Raw genomic sequence first — 22,471 nt, forward strand, 5'->3', positions numbered from 1 at the left:
GCACTGGCTTTAAAGCACACCAGTGTTTGTGTGTTTGTTTTATCAGTGTTTGTAAACAGAGCGCACTGCGAGTGTAGTATGCTCTTCTATTCTACGTAATGAATCAGGCTAAAACCTACAGTGATCATCCTGAATCTGAGCATAGCCTAGTTGTTGTTCCTGTCCAGTTTGTAGCCTATTCAGTGCACCGTGGATACATATCAACTGCTGGTCTGCCACTAGCCATGCCACCAGCTCAATGGTGGTGCACACGCACAGACCCCATGCGAGGGGGGTCTCCTCAGCTGGAAAAGCTAAGTGTTTTTAAATGTTACGTATAAATGTTCAATGTTATGTCTATGTCCTCTTTCGTTGGCCTAGACTTGTTAAGTGTTTTTTTGGAATGTATCGTTTTTAAAATACTGAGTGGGTTATGTGTGGCGAACAGAACAGGGATTGTAGACGGTGTAGCTCAAAGCGACAGGTTATACGACTTTACCATTGTGTGTGGATCTCAGGTCCGTGTGTAGGCTATTATGCCCCCTGTGTGCAGTGAATTTGCAGGTTGGTGCAATTGCATGTGTTGAAAATTCCAAATTGTTTGCATAGTCAACTTACACACAGCTCTGACACACACACTTACCCCACCAGACATGCCACCAGGGGTCTTTTCACAGTCCCCCCAGAACAAATACAAGAAAGCGTGCAGTATTATATAGAGCATGGAACTCCATGCTCAAATAAACAGCAAACGTGGATCAAAAAACAGATAAAGCAACACCTCACAGCACAACGCCTCTCCCCTATTTGACCTAGATATTTTGTGTGTATGTATTGATATGTAGGCCATGTTTAAATGTATATAGTTCTGTCCTTGTGAGCTGTTAATGTCTATTAATGTTCTGTATCATGCCATGTTTCATGTTTTGTGTGGACCCCAGGAAGTGTAGCTGCTGCTTTCACAACAGCTAAGTGGGTGTGACACCTACTCCTGTTGCTTGCTGCACTGCTGCTTGGATTCCACCTGGCGATCTGTTCACCGTCTGCCCTGGCCTGTCTCCCCCTGTCTGGTACAGGTACCCCACCACACTCAACCCTTTCTCCCGATCGTTCGCTCGCCTCCAGCACACACGCACTGTTGGGGCGAGTGACTCTGAACTTATAATGGCTAGCCCCAAGTCATTATATATTTCGTTTTTTCTTGTGCATTTTACTATTTTGCTATTTTCCTCATGACTCTTGCATACTTTGTTGACTACAAACTTTCTTTACCCAACCGTAGGACAGACTATGTTTGTTCCCACACTCGGGACTCTGACTCTCTATTGGTTACAGACTTTTGGCCTCAAATCCTATTCTAACCACCTCTCGCTGTCTTTGTATTCATGTTACCTGATGACATTGCTGTATAATATGATCTTGTTGCCACCTGATGCACATTCAGATGTCATAAATCAGCACTGCAGAGCTCTGCCTGTCCAATGCCGTGCCTTGATTGTATTACTGCTCTAAAAAGCTGCATCCTGTAGAAAGGAGCTATGATGTTGGCGACCGGGAGCTCCTGATGGTGAAGTTAGCATTAGATGAGTGGAGACACTGGCTGGAGGGCTCCACGGACCCGTTTCTCTTTGAAACCGACCATGGGAACCTGGAGTACATACGGACAGCGAGGCGACTGAACCCGCGCCAAGCAAGGTGGGCTCTTTTCTTTACCAGATTCAACTTCACCCTGTCATACAAAATGGGACCGCCGAGTGCTGAAGCATGTAAAAATTGTCAGTCCACAGTTGCAACACTCAATACCGAGTTCCAAACTGCCTCTGGAAGCAACGTCAGCGCAATAACAGTTCGTCAGGAGCTTTATGAAATAGGTTTCCATGGCCGAGCAGCAACACACAAGCCTAAGATCACCATGCTCAATGCGTCGACTGGAGTGGAGTAAAGCTTGTCGCCGTTGGACTGACGATTCTGTGCTTCCAACTTTGTGACAACAGTTTGGGGAAGGCTCTTTCCTGTTTCAGCATGACAATGCCCCCATGCACAAAGCGAGGTCCATACAGAAATGGTTTGTTAAGATCGGTGTAGAAGTACTTGACTGGCCTGCACAGAGCCCTGACCTCATTCCCATCGAACACCTTTGGGATGATTTGGAACGTTGACTATGAGCCAAGCCTAATCAGCCAACATCAGTGCCCAACCTCACTAATGCCCTTGTGGCTGAATGGAAGCAAGTCCCCGCAACAATGTTCCAACATCTAGTGGAAAGCCTTCCCAGAAGAGTGGAGGATCTTATAGCAGCAAAGGGTGGAACAACTCCATATTAATGCCCATGATTTTGGAATGAGATGTTTGACAAACAGGTGTCCACATACTTTTGGTCATGTAGTGTATCTCTGTAGTATTTGCTGGCTGGTTATTCATTACATGCCTTCTCCATTCATTTTCATTCAAAGCTATAAACTTCCCCATTGTATAACCTTGGTACATTTCCTTGTTGTGCAAGAAGAAAGGTGAAGAGTTTATCAGAAAAGTAGATTCACTGGCACATTTTTCACATGCAAGTGGTGTATTTTCAAAGCTCTTAGTACAAAACTCAAAACGGAGAGCACTTATAAGGCCCCCGTCTTAAATTCATAACAAATAATCAGAAATGGGAGTATTTTAAAGACAGTATACTGTACAAACATATTGGTCTAGCTAGCACAATGTGTGTATTCCATTTCTGCCCCATGCAACATTGTAAATGATCACATTTTCTATGTGACTTGTCAACTGATACAGTATCACGTCTCTCTGATTGCCAAAATTCATCGGCTTACTGTGTATAAATTAAATTCAGATGAGCGGAATATTCATTAATAAGGCACAAGGGGTTGTGGTATATTGCCAATATACCACAGCTAAGGGATGTTCTTATGCTCGACGCGGAGTGCCTGGATACAGCCCTTAGCCGTGGTATATTGGCCATACACCACAAACCCCGGAGGTGCCTTATTGTTATTATAAACTGGTTACCAACGTAAGTGGAATACGGGTCTGATATACCACAGTATGTCAGCCAATCAGCATTCAGTGATCGAACCACCCAGTTTATAAATTCTTATATACAACCTGTATTTGAGCAGTGCATTGTACACTACACTATAATGGTAGCACATGGCAGTCTTTCTACTTTGTCCTTTTGAAGCACACTGGCTGATGGACGATGATGTAGTATTTACAGCCACATCCATACATGATTTGGTTTTACCTTCCAGTGTAAATTGATGTCAGTTGATTCATTCGTGTTTTAAAATATAGAATTTTAGTGTTCAGCAGTTATCAAACTATGTAGATAAACAAATCTGTATAGTGCAAAGTTTAAGTACTTATCAGTGTTGAACAGTTTGGTTAAATCAAATCAAACTTTATTTGTCACATGCGCCGAATACAATAAATGTAGACTTTACTGTGAAATGCTTACTTACAAGCCCTTAACCAACAGTGCAGTTCAAGAAGAAGAAAATATTTACCAAATAGAATCAAATAAAAAGTAATAATACAAAATAACTCAATAAGAATAACAACAATGAGGCTATATACAGGGGGCACCAGTACCGAGTCAGTGTGATGGGGTACAGGCTAGTTGAGGTAATATGTAGGTCGGGGCGAAATGACTATGCATAGGTAACAAACAAACAGCGAGTAGCAGCAGTGTACAAAAGGGAGGGGGGTCAATGTAAATTGTCCGGTGGCGATTTTATGAACTGTTCAGCAGTCTTATGGCTTTGGGGTAGAAGCTGTTGAGGAGCCTTTTGGTCCTGGACTTGACGCTCCGGTACCGCTTGCCGTGCGGTAGCAGAGAAAACAGTCTATAACTTGGGTGACTGGAGTCTCTGCCAATTTTATGGGCTTTCCTCTGACACCGCCTATTATATAGGTCCTGGATGGTAGGAAGCTTGGCCCCAGTGATGTACTGGGCCGTTCGGACTACCCTCTGTAGCGCCTTACGGTCAGATGCCGAGCAGTTGCCATACCAGGCGGTGATGCAACCGGTCAGGGTGCAATCGATGGTGCAGCTGTAGAACCTTTTGAGGATCTGGGGACCCATGATAAATCTTTTCATTCTCCTGAGGGGGAAAAGGTTTTGTTGTGCCCTCTTCACAACTGTCTTGGTATGTTTCGACCATGATAGTTCGTTGGTGATGTGGACGCCAAGGAACTTGAAGCTCTCGACCCGCTCCACTATGTTAATGGGGGCCTGTTCGGCCCGCCTTTTCCTGTAGTCCACAATCAGCTCCTTTGTCTTGCTCACATTGAGGGAGAGGTTGTTGTCCTTGCACCACACTGCCAGTTCTCTGACCTCCTCCCTATAGGCCATATCATCGTTGTCGGTGATCAGCGGTGATCTGACGGGCCGCCCCCCAGGTGGTAAGAGTAGGCAACAACACGTCTGCCACGCTGATCCTTAACACTGGGGCCCCTCAGGGGTGTGTACTTTGTTGTGTCGTCAGCAAACTTAATGATGGTGTTGGAGTCGTGTTTGGCCACGCAGTCGTGGGTGAACAAGGAATACAGGAGGGGACTAAGTACACACCCCTGAGGGGCCCCAGTGTTAAGGATCAGCGTGGCAGACGTGTTGTTGCCTACTCTTACCACCTGGGGGCGGCCCGTCAGTAAGTCCAGGATCGAGTTGCAGAGGGAGGTGTTTAGTCCCAGAGTCCTTAGCTTAGTGATGAGCTTCGTGGGCACTATGGTGTTGAACGCTGATCTGTAGTCAATGAACAGCATTCTCACATAGGTGTTCCTTTTGTCCAGGTGAGAAAGGGCAGTGTGGAGTGCGATTGAGATTGCGTCATCTGTGGATCTGTTGGGGCGGCATGCAAATTGGAGTGGGTCTAGGGTGTCTGGGAGGATGCTGTTGATGTGAGCCAGCACTTCATGGCTACCGACATGAGTGTCACGGGGCAGTAATCATTTAGGCAGGTTACCTTCGCTTCCTTGGGCACAGGGACTATGGTGGTCTGCTTGAAACATGTAGGTATTACAGACTCGGTCAGGGAGACGTTGAAAATGTCAGTGAAGACACTTGCCAGTTGGTGTGCACATGCTTTGAGTACATGTCCTGGTAATCCGTCTGGCCCAGCGGCTTTGTGAATGTTGACCTGTTTAAAGGTTTTGTTCACATTGGCTACCGAGAGCGTTATCACACAGCCATCCAGAACAGCTGGTGCTCTCGTCCATGCTTCAGTGTTGCTTGCTTCGAATCGAGCAAAAAATGCATTTAGCTCGTCTGGTAGGCTCGCGTCACTGGGCAGCTCGCGTCTGGGTTTCCCTTTGTAGTCCGTAATAGTTTTCAAGCCCTGCAACATCCGACGAGTGTCAGAGCTGGTGTAGTAGGATTCAATCTTAATCCTGTATTGACGCTTTGCTTGTTTGATGGTTCGTCTGAGGGCATAGCAGGATTTCTTATAAGCGTTATAAGCGCTCCTTGAAAGTGGCAGCTCTAGCCTTTAGCTCGATGTGGATGTTGACTGTAATCCATGGCTTCTGGTTGGGATATGTACGTACAGTCACTGTGGGGGCGACGTCGTCGATGCACTTATTGATGAAGCCGATGACTGAGGTGGTGTATTCCTCAATGCCATTGGATGAATCCCGGAACATATTCCAGTCTGTGCCAGCAAAACAGTCCTGTAGTGTAGCATCCGCGTCATTTGACCACTTCCATATTGAGCGAGTCACTGGTACTTCCTGCTTTAGTTTTTGCTGGTAAGCAGGAGTCAGGAGGATAGAATTATGGTCAGATTTGCAAAATGGAGGGCGGGGGAGAGCTTTGTATGCATCTCTGTGTGTGGAGTACTGGTAGTCTAGGATTTTTTTTCTCCTGGTTGCACATGTGACATGCTGGTAAAAATGTTGCAAAACTGATTTAAGTTTGCCTGCATTAAAGTCTCCGGCCACTAGGAGCACCGCTTCTGGGTGAGCATTTTCTTCTTTGCTTATGGCCTTATAGAGTTGGTTGAGAGCGGTCTTTCTGCCAGCTTCTTTTTGTGGTGGTAAATAGACGGCTACAAATAATACAGATGTGTCACGAATCCCGCCAAAGATGGTGCCTCTTCCCGTTTGGGCGGCGCGCGGCGGTCGTCGTCTCCGGCCTACTTGCTGCCACCGATCCCCTTTTCTGTTTCATTTAGTTTTGTTTGATTTGTTGCACCTGTTTTGTGTTTAGGTTCATTGTGGGCTATTTAAACCCAGTTGGCCCGCCGACTTTTGTGCGGGCTTGTTTTTCTGTTTGTGGTGTTTCGTTATTTATTGTGGTGTCTGTTCCGATTAGATTTAGTCCTGTTTGTTTTGGACTGTGACTTGACGCGCCCTTGTGTGTGTGGCGTAGCCGCCTCGCTGTTATTTTTGGAATATTAAATCCACTTGCTTCTGAACTCCTTGCTCTCTGCGCCTGACTCCTTCAATCACCACTTTTGGAACTGTGACAAGATGAGAACTCCCTTGGTAGATAGTGTAAGCTACAACTTATCATAAGGTACTCTACCTCAGGCAAGCAATACCTAGAGACTTCTTTAAAATTAGACGTGATAGTTAAATGTACTTTTAACAAATGACAAGAAATGTGAATATTGCATTTTGAAAGTCAGATATTGACTATGTGTGCACATTGTCAAATCAAGTTAATTTGTTATATCCACAGGATACACATGGTGTACTGTAGATGGTACAATGAAATGCTGACTTGAAGGTTCCCTCCATTATGGACTGATAATAATAATAATAAACCATCCAAATAAAGCTCGATGGAATAGAATAAAAATGTAGAATTACAAATGTACAGTTCAATATTGTGTGTGTATGTTATGGTGCGGAGTCTGTACAGATGATCAGTCCAGTTTAAGTGTTCAGCAGTCTGATGGCTTGTGGCTGGCTGGGCAGCGCAGATAGAAACTGTCTATGAGCCAGGTTGTCTTAGACCCGATGCTCCGATACATCTGCCCAACGGTAAGGGAGTGAACAATCCATGGCTGCGCTGTGTGGGGACCTCGATGATGTTCCAGGTCTTCCTCAAGCACCGCTTTGAGGACATGTCCTGTATGGGTGGGAGCACGGCTGGGCTGTCTTCACCACCCGCTGCAGGCTGCCCACTGAAGGGCCTTGTGGTCGTGAACAGAGCAGTTTCTCTACCAGGCCATGATGTAGCCAGATCTGCTGTTATTGGAGGCTATTTGGGGACCTGGCCCATGCTACCGCACATCTTTGCCTGTTTAAATAAAATATTGAAATATTGATCATTTATTTGACCGAGACGCGCGCCGACAAAAAGACGCATCAATCTCAGATAAAGCATCTAAGCAAGCGAAACAGTGCCCCTCTGTCTCAGTAGGTGTAGACCATGTTTCTGATGCTTTCTGGACTGTGAAACAGCGCCCCCTCTGTCTCAGTAGGTGTAAACCATGTATCTGATGCTGTCTGGACAGTGAAACGGCGCCCCCTCTGTCTCAGTAGGTGTAGACCATGTTTCTGATGCTTTCTGGACAGTGAAACAGCGCCACCTCTGTCTCAGTAGTTGTAGACCATGTATCTGATGCTGTCTGGACAGTGAAACAGCGCCCCCTCTGTCTCAGTAGGTGTAGACCATGTATCTGATGCTGTCTGGACAGTGAAACAGCGCCCCCTCTGTCTCAATAGGTGTAGACCATGTATCTGATGCTGTCTGGACCAAAAGACTATGTAATGTCATACTATTTCTGTCCAGACAGCATCAGAAACAGGGGTTACATACAGAGGGGCACTGTTTCGATGACATAGTTTCAGCAGAGAGGAAGTGGCGAAGCGAGAGGGCTATAATCACTCCTATCTAAATAAAATAATAAAATAATGAAAGAGAAGCATTTACATTTAAGTCATTTAGCAGACGCTCTTATCCAGAGCGACTTACATTTTTAACCTTTATTTAACTAGGCAAGTCAGTTAAGAACAAACTCTTATTTTCAATGACGGCCTAGGAACAGTGGGTTAACTGCCTTGTTCAGGGGCAGAACGACAGATTTGTACCTTGTCAGCTCGGGGATTTGAACTTGCAACCTTTCGGTTCCTAGCCCAACGCTCTAACCACTAGGCTACCTGCCGCCCCAAGCAGCCAAGAAATATGACTGTCATCTCACTAATGACCCACTTCTTGGGCCATATACTACCTTAAGTATAGGGTTCAAGGTATACACAGTTGAAGTCGGAAGTTTACATACACCTTAGCTAAATACATTTAAACGCAGTTTTTCACAATTCCTGACATTTATTCCTAGTAAAAATGCCTTGTTTTAAGATCAGATAGGATCACCACTTTATTTTAAGAATGTGAAATGTCAGAATAATAGTAGAGAATTATTTCTTTCAGCTTTTATTTCTTTCATCACATTCCCAGTGGGTCAGAAGTTTACACACACTCAATTAGTATTTGGTAGCATTGCCTTTAAATTGTTTAACTGGGTCAAACATTTTGGGTAGCCTTCCACAAGCTTCCCACAATAAGTTGGGTGAATTTTTGCCCATTCCTCCTGACAGAGCTGGTGTAACTGAGTCAGGTTTGTAGGCCTCCTTTGCTCGCACAAGCTTTTTCAGTTCTGCCCACACATTTCCTATGGGATTGAGGTCAGGGCTTTGTGATGGCCACTCCAATACCTTGACTTTGTTGTCCTTAAGCCGTTTTGCCACAACTTTGGAAGTATGCATTGTCTATTTGGAAGACCCATTTGCGATCAAACTTTCACTTCCTGACTGATGTCTTGAGATGTTGCTTCAATATATCCACGTAATTGTCCTGCCTCATGATGCCATCTATTCTGTGAAGTGCACCAGTACCTCCTGCAGCAAAGCACCCCCACAACATAACGATGGTCATTATGGCCAAACAGTTCCATTTTGTTTCATCAGACCAGAGGACATTTCTCCAAAAAGTACGATCTTTGTCCCCATGTGCAGTTGCAAACCATAGTCTGGCTTTTTATGACGGTTTTGGAGCAGTGGCTTCTTCCTTGATGAGCGGCCTTTCAGGTTATGTTGATATAGGACTCGTTTTTACTGTGGGTATAGATACTTTTGTACCTGTTTACTCCAGCATCCTAACAAGGTCCTTTACTATTGTTCTGGGATTGATTTTCACTTTTCGCACCAAAGAGGCACTGAGTTTGAAGGTAGGCCTTGAAATATATCCACAGGTACACCTCCAATTGAATCAAATGATGTCAATTAGCCTATCAGAAGCTTCTAAAGCATTGACATCATTTTCTGGAATTTTCCAAGCTGTTAAAAGGCACAGTCAACTTAGTGTATGTAAACTTCTGACCGACTGGAATTGTGATACAGTGAATTATAAGTTAAATAATCTGTCTGTAAACAATAGTTGGAAAAATGACTTGTGTTCTGCACAAAGTAGATGTCCTAAACGATTTGCCAAAACTATAGTTTGTTAACAAGAAATTTGTGGAGTGGTTGAAAAACGAGTTTTAATGACTCCAACCTCAAGTGTATGTAAACTTCCGACTTCAACTGTACATTGATTCTTGATATCACTATGTGTTGACTTGCATAGGTACAATAAACCAAATATGTTTTGTCCCCCATATGGCAGGATAGGCCATGGAGGCAATACTGCCTAAGGTGTAGAGGCTAAAATTGGTATTTTGATGATCTGTTTTGATGTTTGAAGCATTGAGTTCTGAAAATGCACCAAAGTGACTGAATAAAAATAACTGTAGTAATCAGCCAGGTAAAACAAAACCATATCTTGTGTTCTGAAACATATTGTAGTATCATTGTTTGAGATGAGTGAATGGTCATCCCCTTACCAGGCACAAACCCCGATAATCAGATGGGTAATCAAGGAAACACACTATCATCACAGGTAAAATATTCCCTGGGGATTTCCTTTAACCATTACACAAAGAACAATAATGCTGCGGTGCATACAAGGAAATGATCGGGCACCATTACTCAAAGGAACATAGTTAAGTGTCATTCCCTGCAACAAGGGAGAATGATGGTGAATATATATTATATTTCAAAAGATCTTAGTCATTTTTGGAGATAAGGACCTTAATTTTTTACTCAGAAACTTCCCTGTGGAGGTAATTTCAACAGACTATAGCTAGCTCTGGGGGTCTACCCATGGACCAATTTGACTTGACAAAAGTAAAGTTTGTGACTAGAAATCAGTGCTTTACGATACAATCCTAAAGCACATATTTAAATTACAATGCACAAGTCTGTTGCATGATGTCAATTTCCCTAATTCAAATATCGTGAAGCTGCAATCTTTGAAAAAAGGGTTCCAAAAGGGTTACTTGGCTTTCCCCACAGAAGAACCCTTTGAATAACTATTTTGGGATCCATGTAGAACCCTCTGTGGAAAGGGGTTTACATGGAACCTAAAAGGGTTCTTTAAAGGGTTCTCCCATGGGGAAAGGCAAAGAACCCTTTAATTAAGGTTCTAGATATTGAAAAAAATATTCCAAGAGTGTGTTTGTGAACACATTACACAGAAGAAATGCAAAGCAAAAAAGAGCGGTGAACTTGTATACATTGTACTGGTTGTAAGTGCGCCATTACCGAAAAGCTCTGCGTACACAGCAGCTCAAAATAAAGTCATTCATTCATTCATTCTTGTAAGCCCAGACCATAGACCATGCAGGCATAATCATCACAATCATTTAACTCATGATACTGCAATAGGGTTCTAGCAGGAAACAGCTGGCTAGAATATAGAGTAAGCATTTACCATTTTCCTTGACTGACTCAAAAGTAGCACACTAAATAATATTATCAGTTAATGATCGATTTGGTCAAGGCAAGAAGGAAGAAGGAAGTTGCATGATGTCGTCATTGGTAGGCCGTCATTGTAAATAACAACTTGCCTAGTTAAACAAAAATAAAATGGGAGATAATAGGGGTGGGGCTTTGCAACATTGACTATACATAGAACTGTTAGAGAGGGCTCTACAGACGAGTTTACTTCTCAACAAGACTTCACAACAAGACTTGTTAAAACAAAGGTAAGATTGAATAAAATACATTTGCTGTATGTTTCTCTTGTCTGATCATCAGGTTATATTTGAGTTTTTCTGTTAACCATGGTAATTCTGATCCATGCATGAATGTGTTATTAATAGGGATGTCAAATGATTCAAACATTGAATTGATTTAATCGCTGCAATTGCTGTGATTATTCGCAATTAATTGCAAATTCAGAATTTGCTCAAACTGAGCTGTATTTTTTCATACAAAAAAATATTACAAGAATATTGACATCTTGATTTTGTAAGTAACGGTAAGCAAAATTAGGTACATTTAGAAAGCACACTTTCGTTAACCTCAATGTCAAATAATTTTTACATTGTATTGTTGTTTTTAGCTGTATAGATGATGTATTGCGGATGTTTTCAGTGCATTTTCAACGCTTTCAGACAATGCGGTTAATCACAATAAAAAAACAGTGCAATAAAATTATATAAAGTTAACTCGAGTTAGCTGATTTACACTGACAGCGCTAGTTTTTAATATGATTATTGTGTGCAAAATGATTTCATACATTTTTTGAGAAGTCTCTGTAGTTGTCTCTCACAATTTGAAAAACAGCGAGAAGCAAAAGATTTGCTCATTACATTGAAGAGAGCAGCATGTTTTGTAAGGATGGTAAACTGATAAACCTCCCTTTCTGCTTTCTAGAGATGAAGCCGTTTCCCTCCCTCCTGGCATTGGGGCTGTGCCTGATGTTCATCCAGCCAGCACTGTCTACACAGGAAAGTTTGGGTGGCCCTTTCATTCACAGTTCAATAGAGGAGGCAAAGAGACTTGTAGATGAAGCCTACAAGTACTCCAGAGAAAAGTGAGTAAACCTGACAGTTGATCTCGTCAGATGTAGTCGATCATCTCTGTCTTTGTAAATTGGGTAAAATGAAATGACCAGCACTAGTGTCTTACTCCGTATGCAACTAGCACAATTGTCTCACTCAGTCGAAGAAACAGATTTGCACTGGCTTAGTCTTTCTAATTTTTCAATTTGCTTTAATTGTACCTTTTGTATTTCCTTTAGAAAATAATAGGTTCACTATTTCTATTTCTCGTAAGTTCTTATTATTAGTACAATAAATCTGCCTCTGTACAAAGATGTTAATTCAACTGCAGGAGCTTGTTTCTGTTCAAAACTCTGCTTGTCCAGTGAAGATACCTTTACAGAATATTATGTCACCAAGTAAAATACTACTTGAATAAAAGTCAAAAGGTATTTGGTTTTAAATATTCTTAAGTATCAAAAGTAAATGTAAATGCTAAAATATAGTTAAGTATTAAAAGTATAAATCATTTTACATTCCTTACATTAAGCAAATCAGACAGCACCATTTTCTTTTCTTTTTTATTTACAGATAGCCAGGGGCACACGCCAACACTCAGACATCATTTAGAAACCAAGCGTTTGTGTTTAGTGAGTCAGCCAGATCAGAGGCAGTAGGGATGACCAGGGATGTTCTCTTGATAACTGTGAATTGGACCATTTTCCTGTCCTGCTAAAGCATTCAAAATGTAACAAGTACTTTTGGGTGTCAGGGAAAATGTATGGAGTAAAAAGTACATATTTTCTTTAGGAATGAATTGAAGTAAAAGTAAAAGTTGTCAAAAATATAAATAGTAAAGTAAGGTACAGATACACCAAAAAACGACTTATGTAGTACATTAAAGTATTTTTACTTAAGTACTTTACACCACTGTGCTTGTCCATATCTTAGGAGTCTGGAGAGAGTGCGTGGACAGTCCATCAGGCCCTCAGATGTCCTGCGTCTCCTGAAGCAGCCTGCCAGGGACACACGCTCTGCTGTCCGGTCTGCAGACTACCTGGAGAACACCTTGAGACTGATCCATGAGAAAGTCCACCACACCCACAGGCTGCACAAACGCTCGCTCAACGCAACAGGTCAGTTGCACACAAATATACATACGCACATACGCGCCAAGACACATACACTCAGACACACACACATCCACACACAAACACATATTTCACATTATTCCTTATCTCTTGTTTCTCAGACCTCCTCACACCACAGGAGCTAGACACCATTGCCCGGGTAACTGGCTGTGCAGCTCGTGTCAGCAAACCCTCCTGCCGCACCACACCCAACGTTAACAAGTACCGCACAGCCACCAGCGTCTGCAACAACCTGTAAGAGCACCAGGGCATGGCGGGTTTAATACTTTGACACAACAATTTGAAAGCCTTGTGCACAGTAGTTGTATAGGGTGGAATATAAAGGGAAGTGCAATCAGTGTAGGTCTGAGGTCTGGCTATGCAGTCATAGGCTGCAGGAGATGTGGCTTTATACAGGTAACTGCCAAAATAAAGGAAACCCCAACATAAAGTGTCTCTTAATAGGACATTGGTCCACCATGATCTGCCAGAACAGCTTCAGAGCACCTTGGCATATATTCTACAAGTGTCTGGAACTCTATTGGAGGGATGCGACACCATTCTTCCATGGGAAATCCCATAATTTGGTGTTTTGTTTATGGTGGTGGAAAACGCTGTCTCAGGCGCCACTTCAGAATCTACCATAAGTGTTCAATTGAGTTGAGATCTGGTGACTGACAGCCATGGCATATGGTTTACATTGTTTTCATGCTTATCATGTCACGATCGTTATAATGAGTGGACCAAGATGCAGCGTGGTATGATTCCATCCTCTTTATTTTGAAGTGAAACTCAAAGAAAACAATAAAGCGCAAAACGAAACGTGAAGCTGATGTAGTGCTCGCAGGCAACTATACCTAGACAAGATCCCACAAAGCATAAAGGGGAAATGGCTGCCTAAATATGATCCCCAATCAGAGACAACGACAAACAACTGCCTCTGATTGGGACCATACCAGGCCAACATAGAAACATAATCACCTAGATGACCCACCCTAGTCACAACCCAACCTAACCAGCATAGAGAATAAAAAGCTCTCTATGTTCAGGGCGTGACATATCAAACCATTCAGTGCTCTATGGATGGGGGCATTGTCATCCTATATTGGCATAGCCATGGTTGCCAAAATAATTGCCAAAAGAATGGCATGCCCAGCATTTTTATACATTTTAATTGCTTAATTAACTCAGGAACCACACCTGTGTGGAAGCACCGGCCTTTAATATACTTTGTATCCCTCATTTACTCAAGTGTTTCCGTTATTTTGGCAGTTACCTGAACCTTGAGTTTCTCAAGCGAGGTTTCTCTGTTCTGATTTGTATTTTCTTCCTTCTTATTAGGAAGTATCCTCGTCTGGGAGCCTCAAACACCCCCTACACTCGTTGGCTGCCTGCTCAGTATGACGATGGGGTCTCTAGACCCAAAAGCTGGGACCCAAACAGGAGCTTCAACAACTTTGTGCTCCCTCTGGTATGATGACAATACATAGACATAGTTGCAATAACTGCTACTATTCACCACAAGTTAGATATAAAGTAACATAATTGTATTTCATTGTTCTCCCTCTGCCCTGCTTCCCTCCCTGTGTGCAGGTAAGGGAGGTCTCTAACCGTATCCTGGCAACCAATGACGCCAGTGTAGAGAGCGATCGCGAGTTCACACACATGGTCACTATTTTTGGCCAGTGGAACGACCATGACCTGACATTCACGCCCTCCTCCCCCAGCATCCGCGCCTTCAGCAACGGCCTGGACTGTGATGAGAGCTGTGAACGCTCCGAACCCTGTTTCCCCATCCAGGTCAGTCACAGCTCCCACATCACATCCCACAGCCTAACACTTACAACAGGCACCCCTGGATATCTGGCCCTTTTCGATCCATGGTACATGGATTATTAGTTCTTCAACCTCTGTCTTGTCTTTTCCTCCATGACCAGATTCCTCTCAATGACCCACGCTTGCCCACTGGCCCAGACAGCTGCATCCCGGTCTTCCGATCAGCGCCTGTGTGCGGCACAGGAAAGTCGGCTTTCAATTTCGGTGACATGGCCAACAGGAGGGAGCAGATCAATGCCCTGAATGCCTTCCTGGACTTGGGGCAGGTGTACGGCTCTGAGGAGGGGTTGGCGCGTGACCTACGTAACCTCACCAACGACGGAGGCCTGCTGCGTATCAACAAAGAGTTCAAAGACAACGGACGTGAGTTTCTTCCCTTCACTGATGTGAAGGGGAACATGTGTGCCACCCGCAGGAGAATCACCAACGACACCAATGCCAAGGAGGTGCCCTGTTTCATTGCAGGTTAGCCTTTCAACTCTGTTTGTCCGAATAGTAGACCAATGTATATTTAAGTTAAAGTCTAAGACACAGAATGATGACAAAAAGCGATAGAACTTTGACTAGAAGAATTCTTTGACTTTCCATGTACAATAGTTGTCCGGATACAGAAAGACAATGTATATGATTCTCAATCACTATTTGGCCTCACCTGTATGTCTCTGGCCTCAACTGTATGTCTCTGGCCTCACCTGTATGTCTCTTGCCTCACCTGTAAGTCTCTGGCCTCACCTGTAAGTCTCTGTCTGCCAGGTGATGTTCGTGTGGATGAGAACATAGCTTTGACATCCATTCACACAATGTTCTTGCGTGAGCACAATCGTCTGGCCGGTGCCCTGCTTCGTCTCAACCCACATTGGGACGGTGAGACACTCTATCAGGAGGCTCGCAAGATCATGGGCGCCTACACCCAGGTACCAGTAACAGACTCATATCACCACCCAGGTACCAGTAACAGACTCATATCACCAACCAGGTACCAGTAACAGACTCATATCACCACCCAGGTACCAGTAACAGACTCATATCACCAACTAGGTACCAGTAACAGACTCATATCACCACCCAGGTACCAGTAACAGACTCATATCACCACCCAGGTACCAGTAACAGACTCATATCACCAACCAGGTACCAGTAACAGACTAATTTCACCACCCAGGTACCAGTAACAGACTCATATCACCACCCAGGTAACAGTAACAGACTCATATCACCACCCAGGTACCAGTAACAGACTCATATCACCACCCAGGTACCAGTAACAGACTCATATCACCACCCAGGTACCAGTAACAGACTAATTTCACCACCCAGGTACCAGTAACAGACTCATATCACCACCCAGGTACCAGTAACAGACTGATGTCACCACCCAGGTACCAGTAACAGACTCATATCACCACCCAGGTACCAGTAACAGACTCATATCACCACCCAGGTACCAGTAACAGACTCATATCACCACCCAGGTACCAGTAACAGACTCATATCACCACCCAGGTACCAGTAACAGACTGATGTCACCACCCAGGTACCAGTAACAGACTGATGTCACCACCCAGGTACCAGTAACAGACTGATATCACCACCCAGGTAGTAACAGACTGATGTCACCACCCAGGTACCAGTAACAGACTCATATCACCACCCAGGTACCAGTAACAGACTCATATCACCACCCAGGTAGTAACAGACTCATATCACCACCCAGGTAGTAACAGACTGATGTCACCACCCAGGTACCAGTAACAGACTCATATCACCACCCAGGTACCAGTAACAGACTCATATCACCATCCAGGTACCAGTAACAGACTCATATCACCAACCAGGTACCAGTAACAGACTCATATCACCACCCAGGTAACAGTAACAGACTCATATCACCACCCAGGTACCAGTAACAGACTCATATCACCACCCAGGTACCAGTAACAGACTCATATCACCACCCAGGTACCAGTAACAGACTCATATCACCACCCAGGTACCAGTAACAGACTAATTTCACCACCCAGGTACCAGTAACAGACTCATATCACCACCCAGGTACCAGTAACAGACTGATGTCACCACCCAGGTACCAGTAACAGACTCATATCACCACCCAGGTACCAGTAACAGACTCATATCACCACCCAGGTACCAGTAACAGACTCATATCACCACCCAGGTACCAGTAACAGACTCATATCACCACCCAGGTACCAGTAACAGACTCATATCACCACCCAGGTACCAGTAACAGACTGATGTCACCACCCAGGTACCAGTAACAGACTGATGTCACCACCCAGGTACCAGTAACAGACTGATATCACCACCCAGGTAGTAACAGACTGATGTCACCACCCAGGTACCAGTAACAGACTCATATCACCACCCAGGTACCAGTAACAGACTCATATCACCACCCAGGTAGTAACAGACTCATATCACCACCCAGGTAGTAACAGACTGATGTCACCACCCAGGTACCAGTAACAGACTCATATCACCACCCAGGTACCAGTAACAGACTCATATCACCATCCAGGTACCAGTAACAGACTCATATCACCAACCAGGTACCAGTAACAGACTCATATCACCACCCAGGTAACAGTAACAGACTCATATCACCACCCAGGTACCAGTAACAGACTCATATCACCACCCAGGTACCAGTAACAGACTCATATCACCACCCAGGTACCAGTAACAGACTCATATCACCACCCAGGTACCAGTAACATACTGATATCACCATCCAGGTAGTAACAGACTCATATCACCACCCAGGTACCAGTAACAGACTCATATCACCAACCAGGTACCAGTAACAGACTCATATCACCACCCAGGTACCAGTAACAGACTCATATCACCACCCAGGTACCAGTAACAGACTGATGTCACCACCCAGGTACCAGTAACATACTGATATCACCACCCAGGTAGTAACAGACTCATATCACCATCCAGGTACCAGTAACAGACTGATGTCACCACCCAGGTACCAGTAACATACTGATATCACCATCCAGGTAGTAACAGACTCATATCACCATCCAGGTAGTAATAGACTCATTTCACCACCCAGGTAGTAACAGACTCATATCACCATCCAGGTACCAGTAACAGACTCATATCACCATCCAGGTAGTAACAGACTCATATCACCAACCAGGTACCAGTAACAGACTCATATCACCACCCAGGTAGTAACAGACTCATATCACCACCCAGGTACCAGTAACAGACTCATATCACCATCCAGGTACCAGTAACAGACTCATATCACCATCCAGGTACCAGTAACAGACTCATATCACCACCCAGGTACCAGTAACAGACTCATATCACCATCCAGGTAGTAACAGACTCATATCACCAACCAGGTACCAGTAACAGACTGATGTCACCACCCAGGTACCAGTAACAGACTCATATCACCACCCAGGTACCAGTAACAGACTCATATCACCAACCAGGTACCAGTAACAGACTGATATTTTTTGTAAAAAAATAAATATTTAACCTTTATTTAACCAGGTAGGTTAGTTGAGAACAAGTTCTCATTTACAACTGCGACCTGGCCAAGATAAAGCAAAGCAGTGCGACACAAACAACAACACAGAGTTACTCATGGAATAAACAAGCGTACAGTCAAAAAAAAGAAAGTCTATATACAGTGTGTGCAAATGGCGTGAGGAGGTAAGGCAATAAATAGGCCATAGTAGCGAAATAATTACAATTTAGCAAATTAACACTGGAGTGATAGATGAGCAGATGATGATGTGCAAGTATTAATACTGGTGTGCAAAAGAGCAGAAAAGTAAATAAAAACAATATGGGGATGAGGTAGGTAGATTGGGTGGGCTATTTACAGATGGGCTATTTACAGATGGACTATGTACAACTGAGATTGGTTAGCTGCTCAGATAGCTGATGCTTAAAGTTAGTGAGGGAAATATAAGTCTCCAGCTTCAGCGATTTTTGCAATTCGTTCCAGTCATTGGCAGCAGAAAACTGGAACGAAAGGCGACCAAAGGAAGTGTTGGCTTTGGGGATAACCAGTGAGATATACCTGTGGGAGCACGTGCTACGGGTGGGTGTTGTTATCGTGACCAGTGAACTGAGATAAGGTGGAGCTTTACCTAGCATAGACTTATAGATGATATCACCACCCAGGTACCAGTAACAGACGCTATTCACCACCCAGGTACCAGTAACAGACTGATGTCACCACCCAGGTACCAGTAACAGACTGATGTCACCACCCAGGTACCAGTAACAGACGCTATTCACCACCCAGGTACCAGTAACAGACTCCCTCCCTCCCAGGTGCTTGTGTTCAGGGACTACCTGCCGCACATCGTGGGCCGAGACACCATGGCCCGGCAGCTCGGCCGTTACCCTGGCTACAACGAGACGATTGATCCCAGCATTGCCAACGTGTTTGCGACAGCAGCGTACCGCTTTGCCCACCTGGCCATCCAGCCCACGCTGTCCCGCCTGGACATCAACAACACGGAGAATCCCATGTTCCCCAGCGTGCCCCTTTTCAAGGCCTTCTTCACCCCCTGGAGGCTGGTGTTTGAGGGTGAGTGGTGGTGGGTCACATAGGAATGCTTTGCAGACCCCTTTGCCAGTTGTAAACTAATTCACTCTCTGGATTATTAATTAAGCAATAAGGCCCGAGGGGGTGTGGTATATGGCCAATATACCACGGCTAAGGGATGTTCTTATGCACGATGCAAAGCAGAGTGCCTGGATACAACCCTTAGTCGTGGTATATTGGCCATATACCACAAACCCCCGAGGTGCCTTATTGCTATTATAAACTGGTTACCAACGTCATTAGAGCAGTAAAAAATAAATGTTTTGACATTTCAGTGGTATACGGTCTGATATACCATGGCTGTCAGCCAATCAGCATTCAGGGCTTGAACCACCCAGTTTATAACAGTCTATGATGGGGGGAAAGGTTAAAAAAAAACATCCTATTCTCTGTCTGTCCTCCTTCAGGTGGTATCGACCCTCTTATCCGTGGTCTAGTGGGTCGCCCTGCTAAGCTGAACACCCAGGACCACATGATGGTGGATGCTCTGAGGGAGAAACTCTTCCAGTTCATAAACCATCTGGCTCTGGACCTGGGCTCTCTCAACATGCAGCGTGGACGTGACCATGGCCTGCCTGGTACACACCTTTAATTTTCCCTCTATACTGTTATACTGATACTACAGATAACACATTTATACTGTTAGACTGATACCACAGATAAACACATCTATACTGTTAGACTGATACCACAGATAAACACATCTATACTGTTAGACTGATACCACAGATAAACACATCTATACTGTTAGACTGATACCACAGATAAACACAGCTATACTGTTAGACTGATACCACAGATAAACACATTTATACTGTTAGACTGATACCACAGATAAACACATCTATACCATTAAACTCATATCCTTTGGCTGTTAACACAAAATCAATCATCACTCTAATTCCTCTCGTCTTCCATATACTGTATCTCTATTGGTCAGTTCCAAAATCATTCCTCTCGTCTTCCATGTACTGCATCTCTATTGGTCAGTTCCAAAATCATTCCTCTCGTCTTCCATGTACTGTATCTCTATTGGTCAGTTCCAAAATCATTCCTCTCGTCTTCCATGTACTGCATCTCTATTGGTCAGTTCCATTCATTTATTATTTCCTTTCTCTTCCCTAACCTAGACTACAACGCTTGGCGTAAATTCTGTGGGCTCTCAACACCTAGTAACCTGGGCGAGCTGGCCGTGGTTCTGAACAACACAGACCTGGCCTTTAGACTGCTGCAGCTCTACGGCACCCCAGATAACATTGACGTGTGGATGGGGGGCGTGGCTGAACCCTTCGTACACAGGGGCCGCGTCGGGCCTCTCTTCGCCTGCCTCATCGCCACCCAGTTCCAGAGGATCCGCCAGGGAGACAGGTGTGTGTGTGAGAGAGAGGGAGAGAGAGAGATGTTGACTGACCTGCATCATGTAAGGCATTTGACATAGCACTGCCAGAGTGCAGTTTTTACTTTTTTTAAAGGTCCAGCATGTGTTTGTCTGTAATAGTATGTGTCTCATATCACTTGTTGATCCCCAGGCTATGGTATGAAAACCCAGGCGTCTTCACCTCGGCACAGAGGAAGGCCCTGAAAAATGTCTCTCTGGCTCAGATCATCTGTGACAACACTGGCATTACAGCCGTATCACGTGACCCCTTCCGCATCCCTGAGGGAGAGAACACACCCATCAAGTGCAACAACATCCAGCAATTAAACCTTAGTGCCTGGAAGGAGAGCGCTTCTACGGCCGATCAGGAGCAGCATGAGAATTCGGACCAGGACAACGAGGTAGTAGATTGAACTACAATATCAGTTAAGGTGTCTTTTAATCCATCCACCCCTCTCTCTCTCTCTCTCTCTCTACCACTCCACCCTCTCTCACCTCTTTCCTTCTGCCCCGCTCTCCATCCAACCCTCTCTCCAGACATCATCCTATTTTTCTCTATTCCTCTGTAGATCTGATGTGAGCCCCTCCCTCGTACCCACCTGGACACCCCAGGGCCCAGCAGCAACATATGCCATCAGCAGCTCTCCGCCTTCTCTGTCCAGCTGACCGACAACTTCCTCACACACAACAAAGCCATCGTTTTTAGCCAGGTTGTCTACAACAGACCGAACCATTACAATACAAAGTCAGGGGTGTTCCTAACCACCAGCACCACATCTGGTGATACCAGTTTTCCTTTAGTTTCTCAGTGTGGACCTGTGGCTTAACAATGAGGTGAATTGTGTCAATGGCCTCACTTCAGACAGCTTCTGCACTTCTTGCAGTTGGTCAAGGTCAATTAACCAGTAAGGGTGTTTGCCATTTTAAACAGGATTTAAAAATTACTTTCTTTGGAATCTTCTATTTTGTTATGCCTTTGTTATTGTGACTTCTTATGTGTTGCTATGACAATCAATCAAGGAGTACTTCATAAATTTGTATGTATTGATTTATGCGAAGAAATGTAAAAGACTTGCCTTTATAAAAGCGTTTGGAAATCATAAAGTATTTTTTCCCCAAAGAATTCCTATATACACACCGCCTTACCTCAATCACATACGATGGCACTAAACGTGGTACTAATGTCAATCAGCTAGAAGTTCTAGTAGCACATTTTGGATAATTGTGTAATTAGTTTATTATCAACAATCTTAGATTATATTTGTAGCCTATGTTCATGTCAGTTATCATAAGACTTTGCTAATTGTAGATTTTGCGCACCTTCTGAATTTTGTACTGATTTAAATGTTTACTGTTTGTTAATGGTGCATTTCGCTAATATTTTATTGAAATACTGTATTCGTGTGTTTTATTGCGTAAATAAGCACTGCATCAGAAAATGAAAATAAAAAGACTTAAGACAGAAAAAATATTTGTATGGTTGCAAATTATTTGCATGGTGACAGGTAGCCTAGTGGTTAAGAGCGTTGGGCCAGTAACAGTAAAGGTTGCTGGGTCGAATCCTCGAGCTGACTAGGTGAAATATCTGTTGATGTGCCCTTGAGCAAGGCACTTAACCCTTATTGCTCTGGATCAGAGCGGCTGCTAAAAGTAAATGGTGTGTTAACCTCTTCTATGCTGAGTGCTTGTATGAAAAAACAGGTGGCATACTACTACCCTAACCCAG

General features: G+C 44.0%; 1 protein-coding gene across 2 annotated transcripts; it reads left to right on the forward strand.

Moving 5' to 3' along the window:
• Positions 1–1,511: 1,511 nt before the first annotated feature.
• On the forward strand, positions 1,512–22,208 carry LOC120059101 (eosinophil peroxidase-like). Of its 2 annotated transcripts, none has more exons than XM_039007909.1 (13): positions 1,512–1,674; positions 11,689–11,848; positions 12,747–12,931; positions 13,048–13,180; positions 14,267–14,396; positions 14,519–14,725; positions 14,863–15,226; positions 15,515–15,675; positions 19,091–19,349; positions 19,775–19,945; positions 20,498–20,735; positions 20,897–21,146; positions 21,315–22,208. In XM_039007909.1, exons 2-13 carry the CDS (start codon positions 11,691–11,693, stop codon positions 21,318–21,320), a joined length of 2,262 nt encoding a protein of 753 aa, XP_038863837.1. In that variant the 5' UTR covers positions 1,512–1,674; positions 11,689–11,690; the 3' UTR covers positions 21,321–22,208. The 2 variants fall into 2 exon arrangements, with proteins under 2 accessions (XP_038863837.1, XP_038863836.1); XM_039007908.1 differs by lacking the exon at positions 1,512–1,674 and adding an exon at positions 10,898–11,015.
• The last annotated feature ends 263 nt before the right edge of the window (positions 22,209–22,471 follow it).

The sequence above is a fragment of the Salvelinus namaycush genome, chromosome 14, assembly GCF_016432855.1.
Source record: "Salvelinus namaycush isolate Seneca chromosome 14, SaNama_1.0, whole genome shotgun sequence".
Classification (NCBI taxonomy): domain Eukaryota; kingdom Metazoa; phylum Chordata; class Actinopteri; order Salmoniformes; family Salmonidae; genus Salvelinus; species Salvelinus namaycush.